General features: G+C 37.6%; 1 protein-coding gene across 5 annotated transcripts in view; it reads right to left on the bottom strand.

The window, feature by feature from the left end:
- The window catches only part of RICTOR (RPTOR independent companion of MTOR complex 2), a 71,033-nt gene that overhangs the window by 40,040 nt on the left and 9,989 nt on the right, over positions 1-21,004 (bottom strand). For all 5 annotated transcript variants that reach the window (XM_067464627.1, XM_067464630.1, XM_067464628.1 and 2 more), the window contains exons 3-10: positions 15,786-15,883; positions 10,971-11,035; positions 8,423-8,554; positions 4,916-4,979; positions 4,090-4,216; positions 2,749-2,918; positions 1,054-1,121; positions 889-956 (exon numbers count right to left, since the gene is read on the bottom strand). In XM_067464627.1, coding sequence (XP_067320728.1) covers positions 889-956; positions 1,054-1,121; positions 2,749-2,918; positions 4,090-4,216; positions 4,916-4,979; positions 8,423-8,554; positions 10,971-11,035; positions 15,786-15,883 — 792 coding nt within the window. The remainder of the gene's footprint in view (positions 1-888; positions 957-1,053; positions 1,122-2,748; positions 2,919-4,089; positions 4,217-4,915; positions 4,980-8,422; positions 8,555-10,970; positions 11,036-15,785; positions 15,884-21,004) is intronic.

Here is a 21,004-nt window from a genome sequence, read left to right as displayed (position 1 = left end):
AAAACAGCCTGGGCCCCACCATGATAGAAACAAAAAGTCTATTTTTTCCAATGACACTGTACTGTTTACAGTAATTCCCATTTAAGTTTAAAGATGGGGGAAAACTGAAGGGTGCTGTTGGGAGAGCATTGGTTTGGGTGCTGGACAAGAATCCTGGAGGCCAGTGTTTGAATGCTTGCTCAGCTATGGAAATACATTGAGTGATCTTGGGTTAGGCACACTCTTTCAGTTTTCAGCCTCTTTCCAAGAAAACGCCATGATAGGTTTTCAATAAATGGGAAACAAACAAATGGTGCTGAGGGGTAAACAAAAGAAGACAACTCCTGTTGTGCCCAGGATCCAAGCATGACAAGTGAGGGTAAAAAGAGGGATATACTTTACAGAGATGAGATAGAATGTCTCAAGTTGCAAAGTAATTGCAATGGAAAGGTTCTTGAGGTTAAATCTAGATTTATGGGAGGTCTTAATTCAACTTCATTCATAGCTATGTATCAATTGTTCAATTTTTTGTGGAGACAAATTAAAGAATCAGCTGAACAATAAACTGCTGATCTTCTCCTAAAGAGGCAAACATGTTGGGGCAGTCAGGCTATGAACTGTACTTTGGAAGACAGAGCAAGAGAGATTTTCCCCTACATGTAATAATCTCTATCACAAACTATTGCTGCCAGAGTTTTCTCTGCATATGCAGGAAGAGCTGATAGGAGGATAAAGAATCACAGCAGTAAAAAGGAAAATAAGGCTGAAGGGCTCTGACTACATAATGTTTGAAGCTGTGCTTATCACATTAAAAGAATTTAAAAAACAGGGCAGTATCCTTATGCACACTCAAAAGAATATCATCATTCTATTTAATAACTTGTGCTAAAGTTTTTAAAAAAGTCTTACCTGCCCATGAGCGAAATGCTGCCACAATTCCCATTTTGCTAGCTGAAAGCCGTGCTTCTCGGTCTTCTCTGTTTGAAAAATGAGATGGTGAAATATCTTCTCTTTTCCACAGCAGAATGACATTTTAAATCTTAGTGAAACTTGACTAACTGTGACTGTACTTACTTGAGCTGTCCTTCTGCAGTGTCTGGATTATGCCTGTAGTGAAAGTCTGTGTATGGAGCTAAAATCCGCTGCAATAAAAAAGTAAAAAAAGTTTTAAAAGTATTCATTTTTATTCCTATCCACCTGAAAAACATTTGAAAATATTATTGTCTTTCTGCATATCTGCCTGTCTGCCCTCTTCAACTGTTAAGAAAGCTGACACAAAATACAACTAATCTAGGGTTTACTTACTTAATTAAAATACATAATATCAAGCACAAAAAAAGTCTGAATAAAAATTATTCTAGCCTGCATTATAGATAACTGACTGGGAGAGACAGGGGTGAGGAGGGATGGAGGTAATCTTGCTCAGCTCTGCCTGCCAAATTTTGAAGCAGTGTTATCATGATTACATCCCCCTGACCTGGCATCCCATCCCATAGCCTGCAGGATTTTAGTGTATTTAAAAGTGGACCTGTTGTCAACAATGGACTAGATGAGGGCAAACAAACTGAAACTTAATCCTAGTCAGTCAGAAGGCTGTTTGAAGAATAGGGTTCATCCTGTGCTGGATGGGATAATAATTTCCCTGAAGGCACAGGTTCTCGGTTTGTCTATATTTCTGGACTCAATGTTGAACCTGGAGGCCCGTCTATTTGTAGTGGCTGGAGCTCCTCGGCACATTTTAAAAATGTGCACCAACTGTACATTTCCTTGTGATGTCAGATTTGGTCATGGTGGTACATGTCTTAGTTACATCCCATTTGGATTATTGTAACATGCTAGAGATGCTTTTGAAAAGTATGTAGAAACTGTTGCCACATTGTTAACTACAGCTGGCTACAGGAAGTATACAATTCCCTTATTGCAACAATTGCACTGGTTGCCACTTTGTTTTAGGATACAATTTAAAGTGCTGGTTATGACCTATATGACTCAGGTCTGGTTCCAACTTATTTCGTAGATCCTATCTCCCTGTCTGGACTTTGAGATCCTTAGGAGAGGTCCTTCTCTCAGTTCCACCAGCATCACAAGTCCAGCTGCTGGGGACTCACGAGATGGCTGGGCCTGGACTCTGGAACTCCCTGCCCAGGGAAGTCAGAATGGCCCCTTCCCTGCTGTCCCTTTGGAAACGGGCTAAGACCTTTTTATTCAGTCAGGGTTTTAAAACAGAATATTGGGCATTGAATCGCTGCTGACTGTAAGCTGCCCTGAGTCCCCCTCCAGGGGTTGAGAAGGGTGGGATGCAAATATTTGAAATAAATAAAAATAAATAATTTATTATGAATGAGCCAAAGGGTGCTGTATGGTGTTTCAATTGTTTTAACAGTTTTTACTTATTCATTTTAATATGATTTCAATGGAGTAGTTTTAATAACTGTAAGTTAAATTTTATTTTAACATTCATACTTTTTAGGTAATTTTATTCTTTTTAAGGTTGTCAACTGCTTTATTTATTTATTTATTTACCATATTTATACCCTGCCCTTCTCAACTCTGAAGAGGACTAAAGGCAGCTTTACACACAGGCAACTATTAAATACCTTAAAACATACATAATTTTAACCTGCTCTAACCTATAGATGTATTGATTAGGTACTGGTAAATAACATTAAATACATGATATTTCACAGGATGCAAATGCATAAAACTCTCTTCTTGATTTGAAATAAGCTAATGTAAACATAATATGAATAGAGAAAATGAGGTTCTTACCTCTAATTCTACATCTGCTCGTACATACTGTCGAGTCTTTGGATGATTGAGAAGATGTAAAACTGTAGTTATGAGGGCCTCATTTATACGGCTTAACTGACAATCAATCACATTTTTCAAAATGGTACTTAATCCACCACGAAGCGCAACTACTTCTGGATTCTGAATTGCTGAAAGAGAATGATCCAGTTAAGTTGTAATATCACCACCCACATATCTAGGACTAAGATCTACTATATTTATGTGGTACATTTCATAAAATTGTCGAAGGCTTTCATGGCTGGAATCACTGGGTTGTTGTAGGTTTTTCGGGCTATGCGGCCATGTTCTAGAACCATTCTCTCCTGACGTTTCGCCTGCATCTATGGCAAGCATCCTCAGAGGTTGTTTAAAATGTTAGTTTAAAAACTTCCATTTAGTATTGAAACATATTGTATGCTTATTTCCCAGAGACTGCGAAAGACGTTTTATAACTCCACTATCTTTCTACAGTTATATAGTCATTTCACAATATAGATAACGTGTACACAAACACACACACACACACACACACACACAGAAATATCCAATAGATTCTTTTCATATACTTGGTTCAACATACTGAACCAACAAATGGACACTTTTACATGAATACTCTTTAGCCTAAATAGTTGAATTTTTTTTAAAAAAATGCAGCCATATGATTATCTCAGGTTAGTCATGCAGTTTTCAGTAGGATCTACTTCCATGTAACTGAATATAGGGCTACAACTGAATTCAGCCAAGCTTACGTTACGACATTTTTAGCCACTATATGGTTCCATAATTTCCATGTATATTTGGGTGTAATTACCCTGATTATTTCATATAAACTACATTGATTTGGCACATATTGCTGAGCAACATTTAAAGTGGCCTGCTGTGAATGATGAACAACCTAGGTCAGGAATCATATCCATGCTACAAAACTTCCTTGTTTAGAGACTAAATCGCCTTTCATAAAATTATTTTAAGTCATTTTAAAAAAAATCTTGATTAATAGCTTCTAGCTCTGGAATTATTTTTGTTCTTATTTTAGATTTTTTAAAGCAATGGCTTCGATTTATCTACTTATTGAAAGTCACTCATAGGACCGTTACACAAGATGACTTCTGAACTCAAAACAGAATAATCTATTATTTCTGTTCATGCATTCATTCACTAGTTTAGTATTAGTATATTTTTCTCCCACTTCACAGAATATCCATTGTTCTATGCCATGCAATCACATTTTAGTATTATATTATTCTGTACACTGCTAAAGAATCAGCTTGTTGTGTGCCAGCACTCAGTGCTTACCTATAATTTTTTCAAAATTCTTACCCAATTCACAGATAATAGCAATACATGCTCGAACCATCCTGTCCCTCTCCTGAAGGCCATCATTTCCAACAGCTATCAAAGAATTGGTAACGGAAGTAGGAAATATTGAAGCATTCACAGTGATCATCTGGAAAGAAAGGAGGACGGGTTTCCAGTCTGTTATAAAAAATTCCTGTCTGTAATAAAAATCCATGTTGTACACTGAACAGCTCCATCATGCTCAAACCCTACTCCAGATGACAGACCCTCCCTGCATCCCAGCTGCCAATCATGTGATCTCTCTTTTTCTTTTGTGTCATGTCTTAATTGGATTGCAAGTCTGAGAACAATGACCTGTTTTGTTGTTCTTTTACCTATAAGTGCCACATATAGTGCCATGGTACTAAACAAAGACCATAACAGCAACAGCATATAATAAGACTATGAACAACCTTATTGATTTTGTTATTTATATTAAAATTCTTCTTCCCTCCATCCTTGACACTTTTGGCTCAATTCTCTTCTACATGTAAATGCTTAAATTTTATTTCCCCAGCTGTACATACATAGACTTATATTTAATCTACCAAAGTGATAAACTCATAGTAAGAGAAAGAGCAATTCCAATAGCATATGGGTCAATTTCTGAACTTGTTCAATTATAAAATGAAACTGCTACATTTATCTCTACATTCAATTTCCATATTTATAACCCTGCTTGTAATGTGTCAACCAGGCTTCACACTATTACCAGTCACTTTGTGTGTTAAAACAAAATAAACTACTACAATGTCTAATGCAATCTACATATAATTTGGAAACTAGTAAAAAGAGTTTATTTACATACTTTCCTGACTAATCGAAGTGCCTGTGTTCTTTCTACTTCATTACTCTGCTGTATATCAATGCACCTAAAAATAAAAATATGGATTACAGATATTACAGTATTTTCTTACAGCTAGGATTCATATGGCAAAATATACATAATCAACATTTCCCCTTCTCACAAGAGCAGCTGGAAAAAAAATCTCCATTAAGCAAGTGGTTTCCCTGACGGAAGAAAGTAGAATGCAGTCAAGCAATAGTTGTTTTAGAGGTTGCAATGGAAATATGCAAGATCTAGAAATGATTGGTGCAAAATTGTCTTAATAACACTTTTCATAATAGCCTTTCCTTTCAGGGTTTCAGTTCTCAACTTAGTATTTAGATATAATTATTGCATGCAACCTCCTCGATCTATAATCAACTTTTTTTCTTTTTAATACAACCAGGATATACAATCAGTATTACAAGTAAATATCCCTGAACACTCACATATGCATGAGCTGGGTCCAAGTACAGAGAGGGTAGCATGAGGGTCTAAATATCCAGGGTGAAGGGTAGCCCAGGCCACAACCCAAACCATGAGACTGGCCAAAACTTGTTATTCTCTGTGGCGTCTCTACTGTGTATTTTTTGATACCACAAGAAATCAGGCGGATATTTCCATGTAACAGGATCTTCTTTGTAGCAACACCTTTTGTGCTTGCATCAGCCAGAAAAAATGGCCTTTCATGTTTGAAACTTGTTTTTAAGTTGTATTTTAAGACTAGCTGTCCCCTGCCACACGTTGCTGTGGCCGCCCAGTCTGACCTGGAAAATAGTGTTGGTTTCTAATATATGTAATTTCTTTATGCTTGTGGGTATACAGTATTTCTTGTCAGTGTTGATATAGAGATTGTTTGGTTTGCCTACTCTGGGACATGCAACACATCACTGTCCTTCTTTAGAGATCCCTTTGAAATCTATGATACTATATCTGGCATGTGTGTGTGTGTGTGTATGAATCATATCTATTTATCTATATCTATGGCTGGATGGCTCATTCTCAGGAGGGCTTTGAATATGTTTTCTTCTCCTGGTGAAGGGAGTTGGACTGGATGGCCTTAAGGCAGCATTTCTCAACCTGGGGGTTGGGACCCTCTGGGGGGGTTGCAAGGGGGTGTCAGAAGGGTCGCCGAAGACCACCAGAAAACACAGTATTTTTGTTGGTCATGGGGGTTCTGTATGAAAAGTTTGGTCCAATTCTCTTATTGGTGGGGTTCAGAATGCTCTTTGATTGTAAGTGAACTATACATCCTAGCAAATACAACTCCCAAATGTCAAGGTCTATTTTCCTCAAACTCCACCAGTGTTCGCACTTGAGCATGTTGAGTATTCATGACAACTTTGATCCAGATCCATCACTGTTTGAGTCCACAGTGCTCACTGGGTGTAGGTGAACTACAACTCCCAAACTCAAGGTTAATGCCCACCAAGCCCTTCTAGTGTTTTCTGTTGGTCATGGAAGTCCTGTGTGCCATGTTTGGTTCAATTCCATCATTGGTGGAGCTCAGAATGCTCTTTGATTGTAGGTTAAATATAAATCCCAGCAAGTACAACTCCCAAATGAGTTAGTAGGGGTCTTGTGGGCAAATTTGGCGGGAGTTCGTCCAGTGGTTTTTGAGTTATGTTAATCCCACAAACAAACATTACATTTTTATTTATATAGATGGTTTTCACACTGCTTTAAAGGTGTTACATAAGTATTTTAATGTTTTCTGTTGGTTTTATTTGTTAATTGTATCCTTCGCCCTTGTGGGCTGGGAGGCAATATGTAAATATTAGGCCTGTTTGATCAAGAAAAAATTTGTTTCTAAAATCGATTTGTAATTGGGGTGTTTTCTTGTTTCAATATTTAAAATATTTACAAAACTTTCCAAAAAAAATGTTTTGTTATTTACGAAATTTCGTAAATATTTACAAAACATTTTGTAAGTGTGAATGTTGCAGTAATGGTCACCTTGATTAGCATTGAATGGCTTTCATTTCTCCCACCCTGGACATTCCATAGATAAACTCCATTTGCCTAGTTTCCAACAGACCTCTGAGGATGCCTGCCATAGATGTGGGCAAAATGTCAGGAGAGAATGCTTCTGGAACATGGTCATACACTCATACAGCCCTGAAAACTCACAGCAAAAGAGCCTGGATGGATGCAGCCTTCAATTTGTGGCAATCAGATGGTATTGGTCTCATCTCAGGCGGGCCACGGAGGCAGAGCCGGCGCTGCAGGAATCCCCTCCCCGGCTCCTACGCTCCGGCTCCGGCTCCTGCGCCCTCCTCCTCCTCCTCCTCCTCCCAGCTGTGTTGCAGCCAGGAAGTGCCAGGAGGAGGAGGAGGAGGAGGAGGGCGCAGGAGCCGGAGCCGATTGGATGGCGCGCGGAGGCCGGTTGTAAGGGTGAGCGCGCGCGCGCGCCATCCAATTGGCTCCGGCTCCTGCGCCCTCCTCCTCCTCCTCCTCCTCCTGGCACTTCCTGGCTGCAACACAGCTGGGAGGAGGAGGAGGGCGCAGGAGCCGGAGCCGATTGGATGGCGCGCGGAGGCCGTTTGTAAGGGTGAGCGCGCGCGCGCGCCATCCAATCGGCTCCGGCTCCTGCGCCCTCCTCCTCCTCCTCCTCCTCCCAGCTGTGTTGCAGGAAGTGCCAGGAGGAGGAGGAGGGCGCAGGAGCCGGAGCCGATTGGATGGCGCGCGGAGGCCGGTTGTAAGGGTGAGCGCGCGCGGGCCGGGCGCCCAACAGGCAGGGGCGGTGCTTGGCTCACTGGGTGTGCGCTCGCGCCGCCCCGCCCTTCCCATTTACAAAACGGGCGAAAGCTCGTAAATACTGTGGGAGTTGCCGTTTCGATATTTAAAAACCCTTCCGGGTTTGAAAATATGTTTTGTTATCGTACCGTAAATGCAAAAATTAACGAATGTTTTACGAATTACGAAATTAACGAACGAAACCGCACAGGCCTAGTAAATATTTTAAATAAAATACTGCAGTAAAAGGGGGAAACAGGTTACATTGTAGATCCAGTTTGATGACATTTGTGGAATCTCTCCCTCTGAATACCCTCTTATATATGTATCAATTTCATGTTACAGCTGAACAAGCAGCACTATAAACAATGGCTGCCGACCAGTCCTTTTTCTAGAATTAAGAAAGTATGCTTCAGCAGTTAAATTAACCCTTATACATTGAGATTTTTCTCACTTTGTATCACAGACTCTCTCAGGTACTACCAGGTGCAGAGTTTCTGAGCCTGAATCATGGCAGAAAATGCTCAGAATGGATTATGGTGTAGTTTCTGAAATGCAGAAAATGTGATTTGAAAATAAAACGTTTCTTTCATGAGTCACAAACTGTTTGTAATGAATAATTTAAAAGTATGTGTTGGAGTGGGAATGATGTTATTAATTTATACTAGCTCTCTAAGAGATGCTTGGACCCTTCTCAAGCCTGATACAAATGGTATTATGAAAAAATGCAGTTCCAATATCTGCTTTTATTACCTTGCTATCAAGTAATCCACTTTCAATTTTAATACTTTCTGCAGAATACTGGAGTCTCGGATAAGATATCGAAGGGCTCGTAGACCTGCCGCTCTCACCTCTTTTGCTTCATTTAGTAAAGCTAACCGCAAACTGAAATGCACATAATGAGAAAGTCATTCAGGCTCCAAATACTTAAGCACCTCTCTTTTGCTAAAACAAACACACACATACCATTTATAGGACTGGCCAGAGCTTATGCTTAAATACATGGCTAGTCATGTTTAGTTTGACCTTTTAGCACCAGTAAGTATAAAAATAATACAAAGCATAACGTACAGGCAAAGTAAACTTATGAGCAAACTAAACATAGCAAAAAGCAAGTTGGAGGCGAACAGAAAAAGATACAACAACCTCTTACTCTTTATTGACAATATTAATGATAAAACATTAGGCTACCGCTATCATAAGAGGGGAAGAAATAAATTATCTGCCCTGTGCTCCTTTTAAAGCAGTGGTTCTCAACCTGGGGGTCGGGACCCCTGCGGGGGTCACGAGGGGGGTGTCAGAGGGGTCGCCAAAGACCATGTATTTTCTGTTGGTCATGGGGGTTCTGTGTGGGATGTTTGGGCTGATTCTATCATTGGTGGGATTCAGAATGCTCTTTGATTGTAGGTGAACTATAAATTCGAGCAACTACAACTCCCAAATGTCAAAGTCTATTTTCCCCAAACACCACCAGTGTTCACATTTGGGCATATTGAGTATTCGTGCCAAGTTTGGTCCAGATCCATCATTGTTTGAGTCCACAGTGCTCTTTGGATGTAGGTGAACTACAACTCCCAAACTCAAGGTCAATGCCCACCAAACCCTTCCAGTATTTTCTGTTGGTCATGGGAGTTCCGTGTGCTAAGTTTGGTTCAATTCCATCATTAGTGGAGTTCAGAATGCTCTTTGATTGTAGATGAACTATAAATCCCAGCAATTACAACTCCCAATTGACTAAATTCACATGTAATTGGTTTGCTTCTCCTGCTCAACCCCACTAGTATTCAAATTTGCGTGTATTGGGTATTTGTGCCAAATTTGGTCCAGTGAATGGAAATACATCCTGCATATTGGATATTTACATGGCAATTCATAACAGTAGCAAAATTGCAGTTGTGAAGCAACAGCAAAAATAATGTTATGGTTGGGGGTCACCACAACACGAGGAACTGTGTTAAGGGGTCGCGGCATTAGGAAGGTTGAGAACCACTGTTTTAAAGTGTTAAGCAACTGTGGAATACAAAAAAATTAAACAGCTTCACATGTAATTGGTTTGCTTCAAAACCAGCTATAATCCCCCAGTGATGCCAAAAAGTCAACCAACAATCCAGAGAACATTAAACAACACTTGCCATCTCAGTCTCTGATGTCAGTATTTGGAGTGAACAGTGGTGGAATGTGTGTGGCCCAATACTTCCTGTTTTGAGGCTTCTTTAGATACAAAATAAAATCCAGTACTAAAGAGCTTAAACTTCTCAAAGGCTCAGCTGGATGGTACTACTTGTACAAACAGAGACCAATTGTTCACCACTTTCAGGGTTACAAAAGATATTTCCCACTGAACACACTGCTTAGTAACAGGTTTTTGATTACATTTATAGCTATTTCAGGAAACTACCCTATTTGCCTAAGGTCCTCTGGCTCTTATAGGAAATAATACTGGTGGCACAGATTTATTGCATTTCTTTTTGAGACAATCAGAGACAGATAATACCACTATGAAGAGCAATCAAATTACTGAAGTCATCTGCTAATGTAATGACTAACACCAAAAAATAACTTTGGAAGCCATGTTTCCACTCTCTGTACAGATCTGCATCTTATTCTTAAAACAAACTGCATTTTAAACTATTAATGGTCATGAGCTACAAACACATTAGATTCGGTCAAGGAAGCCATGGCCCTGAGTTCACAAGACCTGAGCAGGACTTTGGATAACAGGGCAAATTACAGATCTCTCATTCATAGGATTGCCATATGTTGATTAAATGATAAAAGGAAAAAAGGAAAAATATTCTGCTAATCACCCTTAGTAAAGAAGCATTAATTGCTGTGAACTTTTACTAAACATAACTTTCTATCTGCTACTATAACAAAAATAATCATTTTTATATTTGGACCTATAAAGAATGAATGTGTTGCATACTTCTAGGCAAAAAAATTGAACTGTGGTATTTTTTTTTTAGTTATTGCATGAATTTCACAGTACACATTGTCTGGTCTCTCTCTAACACATCCACAAACACACATAATACTAAAATGTTCAAAACATTTTTTTAAAACCCCAGTGATCTTTGAAATAAAGTACTCTCGAGATCTTGAGCCAAGTTTCTAAAAACCAACCATACTCTATCAGAAATAATAGCTGCAGTAAACTAAGCACCTCTTATTGGTTCACATCTATTTGAGTCCTTATGTCTATCTATCCATCTTCGAAAACACTGTTTAAGGTACATGTTAATTTGGACAGCAGTTTTAAATGCATAGTTCAAATACTCCTAAAAAACAAATAGCAACTTACCATATGATGATATCGTCATAAGTAAAACCTAGCTTTTCTTCATTATGACCAGCATTACAAAGAAGCTGCAAGTAAGAAACATATTTTAAGTTCTTTGACACATTCCGTTCATAATTTTCCATCCTCCTCAGATTTCTCCATTAACTAATCTGAGCTATATTCAAAGTTAACAGCAAAAGGGAATTGACCAAGTTGCTATTATTCTCATCCCATGTTAATCAATATATTCTTAAACATCCTTACAAGAATAAGCTAGCTACTTGTTATAGGAATGAAAATTTTGTTTGAAATGATCCCTATTATTTTTGATATAGAAGCCATGGTAGTTCAGAAGCCATAGGATGCCGTCCAAGAGTTCCAAAACACATTTTTGAAACTCCACCCCCTTCCACCAATGAGCATAAATATGGTCACACTCATACATGGGTGTGTGTGCGCGCGCTAGCCCATTTAAAAGAAGCATGATTATTTATGATAGATTCTAGAAAACTGAAAAAAAGACACAAGGTTACATGCCTTTATGAGTACTTTCACTAAAAAAGTATTCAACTAATAAAAAATGATTTTGGTAGTGGGATATAGGATAGCAGTATTGCTACCAGAACAGTAAGAAACCAATGTATAAATCGATACTTACTTACCACCAATAAATCTATGTGGAGGTAAAAAGTTATTTTCTGTCATATTTCAGTGCTTTCGATGCACATGACATCCTTTTTATGAGTTCCTAGCAGAAACGGTTTTAGCATCAGGCAATACAATTGTAAAAACTACCTACTACAGAGATCGCTGTGCGCGAACACCACTTTTCTGAGATTTTCATACACTTGAACTGTATAAAAAGCCATCCCAAAATTTCCTAGATTTCATAGTCTTCTTCACTGTTCATGGAATGTTATTGTTAACTGGTTATGGAAGCTAATACTAAAAAGAATGTCAAGAATTCTAATTGGAGGCTTTAGGAATAAAACATACAAATTTAATGGAATTCATTCATGTGATTTCTAAACACTACACACAGAAACAAAATTCTTCCTCAAGTCTTTATTTTCTTTTTGAACTCCACAATGAAACCAAGGCCTCAGTGGGCATTGTAATACATTCACAGAATTCCTAGTATCTAGCAAAGTTTGGGTGCTGCTCTTTGAATGCTTCAGAGTTTCTATGTGTAGAAAGAGTTTTTAAAATTGGTGTTCTTGTTCTGGTACTTAGGTTTAACACATATGACTCCTTGATGTCATTTTTGTCTGACTGGCACAAACAGTGATTTCCTTCTGGTGCCAAGTCAAAGCACGACTTTTCATCACTTTGAAATGCACAAGCAAATAGACTTAAATTGTTGTGGTTTTTACAGTTCTTGCTATTGTCTTTTAATCTTGTTTAAAATACATATACTTAAATGCTTTAAACTGTGAACATTGTACACTGTCCCCAGATAGGAATATTTTATTAATACTATAATTAACAGAATAAAATAAAAAGCACACAATTGTATAATCACTTTTAATACTGTAAATATATTGTGTTATGGAACATGATGTTTAAAATCCCTAACAGAAGTAAGTATTCTTTATTATAAGGTCACAATTCCTTCCCATATGAACACTTATATAAAATGCATACACTATCAACCAAAACCTAAACTTTATCTATTTTTCTTGGTTGTTGATTGAGATACCAGTTTAAAAATTATTGAATGTAAGGCATACTAGTTTAGAAAAATATGAAACTTTAACTTTAATAAATTATACTATCTGAAGAATTTGTGGTTTTGACAAGATTTTGTGGTTATGATACTGCGAAATTAACCGATCCCGGGTAGTTGAGTTATTTCAAGTATCAATATATTTTAATTCTGATAATTTTCTATTTTGAGTTAGAACATTTTCATAGTCACTTCCAGTCATGACTGGATAATACTATAAAGTTGAGTCACAGCAAATCATGTCTCCATGCCTTAAATGGCAACTTAAATTAGAATGATAAGAGCTTGACAACAGCAGAGCAATGAAAGAAACAAAATATCACCTTTCCTTCTAATAGCATATTTGCTGACCTCTTATCAACAATTGGTGCAATTAAAATGGTCACCCAGAAACAAACTAGAGCCCCCCCCCCCAAAAAAGACTGTCCAAGCAGGCAGAAATGTTAGCTGCTCAACCACACAGGTATAATTTAGTTTGTCAAGCACACTACACATACCATAACATCTTTAAATAAAAAGCCATTATTTCCCATAAGCTGATAAAAAGGGACTTCAGATACCAAGGAAAGTTAGGGAAACCATTACTTTCTTGCCAATGTTTAGCTTGCCGGCTGCATTTGTGAAAGTGGAGTGAAAATCTGCTCTCTACAGTACGCTATTCAAATTGGAGACTGAATCATCCCATGTCATCATCACTTTCCCTTCAAGAATTACTCAGAGGAAAAGGCTAAACCTGCTACTCCAGGAATCCTTGTGGGGATAAAAAGTATAACTTTTTACAGGATTTTCACTTTTTTCAGGAAGTGCAGGCAGGCAAGGGACAAAATCTTTCCTTGATACCTTATTGTCTAAATTTCACTAACACTAGTCAACTCGCTGAGTTTCCTAAGACCCGTCGCAAACTAGCCTCTTGCGGGAGCAAACCTTGCCAGCACGTCCCTGACGTCATGAGACTCCGCCTCTCGCCCCGCCCCTTTCTCAGCCTCTTTCTCTGTGCCGGAGTGGTTTTTCCTTTGCTAGGGCAGCATTGCCAGCGTACTCTCATTGTTGGCAGAATTCAACAACGAGAGTACGCTGGCAATGCTGCCCTAGCAAAGGAAAAACCACTCTGGCACGGAGAAAGGGGCGGAGAAAGGGGTGGGGTGAGAGGCGCAGTCTCATGACGTCAGGGACGTGCTAGCAAGGTTTGCTCCCGCAGGAGGCTAGTTTGCGGCGGCTCTAAGTCCTTTTTAACCAAACGTGCATGACATCCTCTCACATCCTATTTAAAGATAGAAGCAAGAAAACATGGGGTTTCTCCCAGAAGTAGAGAAGGGCACTACTGTGGACTTAGGAGGTAATTTTCTGCTTCTTGGACCCTTTCTCAACTGTTCAGTTCCAACTTAGCTTTAATCCCTCCATAAATGGCAAATGTATATTAATTAGAAATAATAAATTTAGTCTAGTAAAAAGGCGGTACAAAGCATTTCATCTTCACCATGTCAATCATCAGGCTACTAACACTAATAAAACATAAAATATATTAATCTGAAAAATTTCTAAATAAGGTAACTTTCTAAAACGTCCTATAAATATAAATATGCAACAAACTAAGCATTTGGCATTGTAAGATTTTACCTTGAAGTCAGAGTCAATATATTTCTACCGACTCCAACTCCGAACAAAATTGCTTCTGACTCTGACTCCAACTCCACAGACCTGACAGGGAATGATCAATAAACTACAAGACAGCTTCCTTAGTTATACATGTGTATACATGAAAAGGGTTTTTGGCTGAATTATGTACTCTGGTATTAAAAAGGCTTAAAACCAGCTACTAGCATGCTGGTAGTGGTTAGAATGTACAGCAGTAGCTTGTGTGAGATGACTCACGGTATTAGTTGCTTAGAAAAGGTTTAAGAGTGTAGTGAGGACATTTTTAAAGGCACACAATCGCCTGCTAAAAGAGAGACCACAATTCTAGTTTTTTATTTAACTTTCTGGTTGTCAGCAGTCAACTATGCTTGTTACTTGATCTGGTGAATTCATGTCAAGTGAGACACAACTGTGTGACTCTCACATGTTTGGGAGATCACATCACCAGTTCCTCCTGTCTTTCCCTTGAATAGAAGGTTTAGTTTTCAGTATATACTTCAGACAATTTACATCACATGAGAGCACTGAGGGGTAGTGGCTTGCTTTCAGTAAAACTGTCTGAGGATAAAGCATCACAATGTCTTTTTTTAAATAAAAAATTCAACATAATACTTGATTTCCCAAAACGTAGTTAATAGCATTCTACATCAATAAAACACACATACCCTTTCTGAATACATACACTGCATTTTACAGTTTTGATGACAATGTACGTATGCAAGGAAAATATAATTACAAATGCATGTCTTACATTGGTCAGTGAAATGAAACTGTGGTCCCTTCCACACCGCCCCTATATCCCATGATCTGATCCCAGATTATCTCCTTATCTCAAATTATCTGAAGGAGAGACTCATATAATCCAGTTTAAATCAGGTAAACTGGGATCAGATCCTGGGATAGAGTAATGTAGAAGAGGGCTGCATCTTCCTGATATCTGTACAAGTAGTGACAAAGCATAGGTTTAAACATAATCACAGAACTGTAGATTGAAAGTTATTCCAAGGGGTTTGATATATAATCCACCTTCTTGTAGTTAAAGCATCCCTTTTGTTACTTTTTACAGCATCATAAATAGCCAAACCATAGGTTTCTTAAATACATGTTGAGCATACCTTATCTAGAATTCTGAAATCTGAAATACTTCAAAATTTAAAACTGTCCACATGAATAGCTGAGAGAGTGATACCTTTGCTTACTTGGACATGTAAGATGTATGTGACGAAAGACCTTTCCCCCTCCCAGATGAATGCTATTTGCTCAAAGTTATTTTACAGCATTCATTCTTATTAAATCTTGTTCCTGTTATTGTACTATAAGGCTTGTGAATGACCAAACAAATCCATAACCAAATGTAAAACCTTCATCATGCATCGATCATTGACTGCTTTTGATAACTTTGTTATCAACGTTTGTACCATTGCCCCAAAGTTAAAACATATACTGCACATTTTATCAGTTAGCAAAATACTTACCTTAGTAAAATTATTCAAGTGGCCCAGTTTTCTCATATTTGAAACCCCTTGCAATTTGGCCACATTCTGGAGAATCTCTCTCAGATTATCAGAGGGGTCTGCAAGAGAAATATGGTATTGGTATTTATTTATTTACAGCTTTTATATTCCGCCCTTCTCACCTCGCAGGGGACTCAGGGCGGATTGCAGTGTACACATATATGGCAAACATTCAATGCCAATTTTGACATACAAACATATACAGACATACACAGAGGCTATTTAACTTTTTCTGGCCGCCAAGGCAGCTGTCGCTTTCATCATCCAACTGCTACGCTGATGAATCTCTTCCGCATTCCCCACATGCTTCCCCACTGGAATGCTTTGCTGGAGTCTTCTTTATGGCCTCATAAATCAGTTAATTTAGCCTCCCCACACTTTAATGTGGTACCTAATTTTCCTACTTGACAGATGCAACTGTCTTTCAGGTTGCAAAGGTCGACAACAGGCTACACACAATTGGTTGGAAACCCACTCCAACCCGGGCTGGCTTCGAACTCATGATCTTTTGGTCAGAGTGATCTTAATGCAGCTGACACTCAGCCAGCTGCGCCACAATCCCGGTGGTAGACACAAGTTAGGTAAGAGTATCCAGACTATCCCCTCCAAGGAAATATTATCTTCTTCTAGTGACTATTACAAAAATTACATTATATTTTTTAGGTCAATTGTCAATGGTCTGCTCATAGGTCAATGTTTAAAGATGAAGTGAGTGGGGAAGAATAAATTACCACAATACCTCGCTCAAAAAAAGCAATATATTCTCCAAGAAATGTATTGATCCTTGCTCAAACAGCAATACACATAGACCAAGTATTCAGTGTAAAACAACAATAAAATACTAACCAAGAGTCATACCATAGATTCCTCTGAAATTGAAGATTAAGAAAAAATAGTAGTTCAAAACATCTACTATGTTTACAGACGTACTACACTACATTAACAAAGCACAAACTAGTGATGGTTGCCCAGGAACCTCAAATTAGGGGGAAAACACCCAATTTGATGCACATTAATATTTCTGGGCCACACCCACTAATCCTTATTTGAAGACAGACATGAGTCCAGATGTATTACAAGTGGGAATTTACTACCACTGAAATGTAAGCAAATTCTAAGAGCCAGCATGGTATAGCATCTGAGTGCTAGATTAGTATTCTGGGAGAATGAGTACAAATATCTGCTTACTCGCAGAAATCCACTGGTTGACCTTGGACAAGTCATAGGGCATATCAATATTGTAGAATTAATATAGTTTGACATCATTTTAGCTGCCATGGCTCAAAATTATGCAATCCTGGGATTTGTAGTTTGCGAGGTACCAGCACTCTTTGGTAGAAATGGGTAAAACATTTGTAAAACTACAACTCGCATAGTATTGAGCCATGTTAAACTGCATTCATTCTACAGCATAGATACACCCATACTTGTCCAGTATCAGAATAAAGCAATGGCAAACTTTCTCCAAATATATCTTGCCAAGGAAAACCTGTGATAGGTGTCTGCCTGAGTCAGAAAAAAACTTGACGGCACACAACAACAAATTATGGACAAAAATGGTTTAGGTTTTATTTCTGAAACACAATTAAGATGACAAAGGAAACAGGCACTGATATCTTGCTTTCACCTTATTGAAAATTTCTACTTTTCTGCAAAATCGACACATGAACAAAGAAAGGATAAGGAAAACCAAATATAACAGTCATGTCAGAAACTCTGCTCCCTGACATGAACATTGTTTTCTTCCCTCTGAGTAATAAAATACTTATTGACATAGCCTTTAAAAACTCATAGAGAGATAGATAGATAGATAGATAGATAGATAGATAGATAGATAGTATACTATAGAATATGGAATACATATATCAAAGTTTGGCATACCCCGGTAAAGCTTTTGAACTGATTGGAGGTTTGTCTGGCCAGCATGGAGCAATGAAGATTCTGATTTTAAATATTAAAAAAGATAATTTAAGTCCTGTAATATAATCCTCACACATACAGCCATACACACAAACCATCTATGCTGTATGAAACCATGAGAGGAAAAAAAGTTTCAGAAAAAATATGATATGCATAGTGTGTCCATTATGGAAACAGGCACCTGAATTTTAAGCAGGATTTCAAACTAAATGTGCTTTTATTTAAAAATTACTATGTGGTCAGATAAACAATTTACTTCATGTGTAATATAGGTTTACTGGTATCTATTCTGATTCTACTGGTAAAAGAAGTCCCGGCAATAAATTTTAAAATTATAAATATAAGCTAGGAAGCAGGTCACAAGTAGCTACCTCCCTTCTTGGAACCAGCATATGCTGCTCTTGGATGTGCAAAGATACCACCTCATCCAAAAAAATAAAAACATTCAAATTGCTTGCTATGATTCACTGCACAAATGGCTGACTCAGTTGGGTACTGAGTCCTTGCTTTCTTTTCAACACTGTCTCAAAATGTTCCATCATTTAGGTGTTTTTAGATTTCAGTTTTTAGAAAATGTATTCATACATTTTTGCATACACTGACTGAGAAGTTTTAATGTCCTGTATCTGGAACGTTATCATAACGTTTCAATACTGTACTTCACTTTCCTAGTGTTTTATAAACTGCTCAGGGAGCCGTCACCTTAACTCTTCATCCATGAAAGGCTATCAATACTTTGAATATATTATTTTAAAGATTTTTTTAAAGATGTGAATTCATTAAAGGCATGGGTTAGTTCTGAAACTATGGCTGTACCAAAGGAAGTATCTGAGAAACACCTAACCTACTTTATCATATGCATACTCAACTCATCCAAGTCTTCTTTTAACAAAATAATTACTTCATCATTCCCAAACAAGGTGCTGTTTGTTGAAGAAGGTAACATTCCTTCCCAACTTCAAGAATTCATACAATGGGTACAGTATTTTGTAGACATCCAAAAAAAAAGTGCTGACTCATGTATAAGTTGACCTAATACGTGAAGTTGGGGCAGGTTTTGGAATTAAAATTATGAATTTTGAAATGACCTGTGGATTTGACAAGGGCCATTGTGTGGAGGGGAAAGCACCGATGCCACTTTGGGGGGCAAGGTGCCCCTGGCCACCACTACCAATTCCACATGCATATCTTTAAATTGAACAGAAGCAGCATTATGGCTGCTTCTGTTGCGAACTAATAGCTGAAGTCAATTTTTCATGGAACTTTATGAATTCCATTTGGTACACTCAGACTAGATGTTTGTGGCTCTTGACAACATACATGAGTAAATGCTTTCAGAATGAATCTTCTAGTAATACAGACACATAAAGTATGTACAGTCATTTTGTGTGTGGGGGGGGGGGGTGTTATCAGAATGTTGACCATGCCTAATTTGGAATTTCTTTTTCGGCTATTCAGTTTGGCAAGGAAACTCTTCAATGAGTGACCAGGACCAGCAAGTTATTAAAAAAGGAATACGTAACGTGCATTACAATAGGAAATCAGAACTCATTTGAAATCCTAACAGAGGTATTTTCTATGCTCTAAAATGCACCCTGTTCCATTTTCCAAGCTTCCAACATCAAAATGGAGCTGCAGTGACTTCACACATCACACGTATATCACCAATTTTGTTGTACTTCTTTTTATTGTTTAACGAATAAGCAATATCTCAAAAACATTACATTTTTTCCAAAAATACACCCCAAGCTGTTCAAATGGTGACTAGGTTTCTTGAGACAGCATCTACAGTGGCTACGAATCCTCCTGCTAAGCCAGGTAGCAACACATGCAGTAAGCAAAACTGCCACAGGTATTTATGGCATGTAAAGGAGGTCTGAATTCATAAGCCAAAAAGCAAAAGAGAAATTAATAGCAAAAAATTAGCAAAATGTTTTAAACTTGTTTTGTGAGAAAGCAAACATGCCAAAACAAAATTCATGTGATCAAACTGTCACACATTGTAATGTTTTTCTTAACAAAATGGAAGAAATAGAAAGGAAAATACTTTTATTTCCAATGGATATCTAATCCACTGACTGTGAAAACACTTTCCAAATACGTAACTATATTGAAAAGGAAATTCATAAATTTTAAAATGGGAATGTTTATTAAAAGCTATTTTACAATGTACGTCCTTATTTATTTATTTATTTATTTACAACATTTATATGCCACCCTTCTCACCCCGAAGGTGAGAACTATATTGTACTATACCATTATATTGTAATATTATTAGTAATATTACATGCAATATAAAATATATAATTATAATATCATATTATTAGTATTATGTTATATTACATTATAATATTACAAATATTATATGTATATACAATATATTATATTATTAGAATAGCACAGGAGACAAGTGAAATCCAAAAAAATTCCAAAGGTTGTTTTCATGGGTTGCTGAGATAGTGATACATTGTTCAATGTACACAAACTTTGTTTCATGTACAAAAATGATAAAAAATATGGTACATAAAATTACCGTCAGACTATGCCTATAAGGTGCAAATGAAACATAACTGAATGTTCTGTTTAGATAGGTCCCATCTGTAAGATCTCTCATTAGTTAGATTAGGTTTTCCCCTGACATTAAGTCCAGTCGTGTCCGACTCTGGGGGTTGGTGCTCATCTCCATTTCTAAGCTGAAGAGCCGGTGTTGTCCATAGACACCCCCAAGGTCATATGGCCGGTATTCTCATTATGTATATGCAAATACAATACAATCACCTAATCCAGTTTCATTTACCCATACTCCAAGACGTATCATCCCCCTCCACACCAAGAATAGTTAAAATACAGAGTTCACAATTATCTAGTGTCCTGTAAATAACAGGGATCACACTACACTCCCAACATGTCATCTAAAACACTTGTAGTATCAAACATTTCAGATAAAGGATATTCAACCTGTACCAATATTTGTGAATAAGCACATTTTAAATGATTGCAAAAACAACTGAAAAATATGGGTTTTCAGTAACAATCTAGGATTACAATCCAAAATCCTTGGTGATAAAGTCTACTGCAGAATGCTGTCTCCTGTGAGAGAGAAAAGATAGATATCTGTTTGCATGCAAAGATATGAAACAAGATTACCTGCAAGCCTACATATGCTTACCAGAACAATACAATATTGATTTCTGAATAACTCTATAACAATTATGTATAACTTTTAGAAAACAACATGTGGCTATTTCTTAACCAAAGTA

The sequence above is a fragment of the Anolis sagrei genome, chromosome 2, assembly GCF_037176765.1.
Source record: "Anolis sagrei isolate rAnoSag1 chromosome 2, rAnoSag1.mat, whole genome shotgun sequence".
Taxonomy (NCBI): Eukaryota; Metazoa; Chordata; class Lepidosauria; order Squamata; family Dactyloidae; genus Anolis; species Anolis sagrei.
The sequence above is the reverse complement of the archived record's forward strand: the minus strand, read 5'-3'. Positions and strand labels throughout refer to the sequence as shown.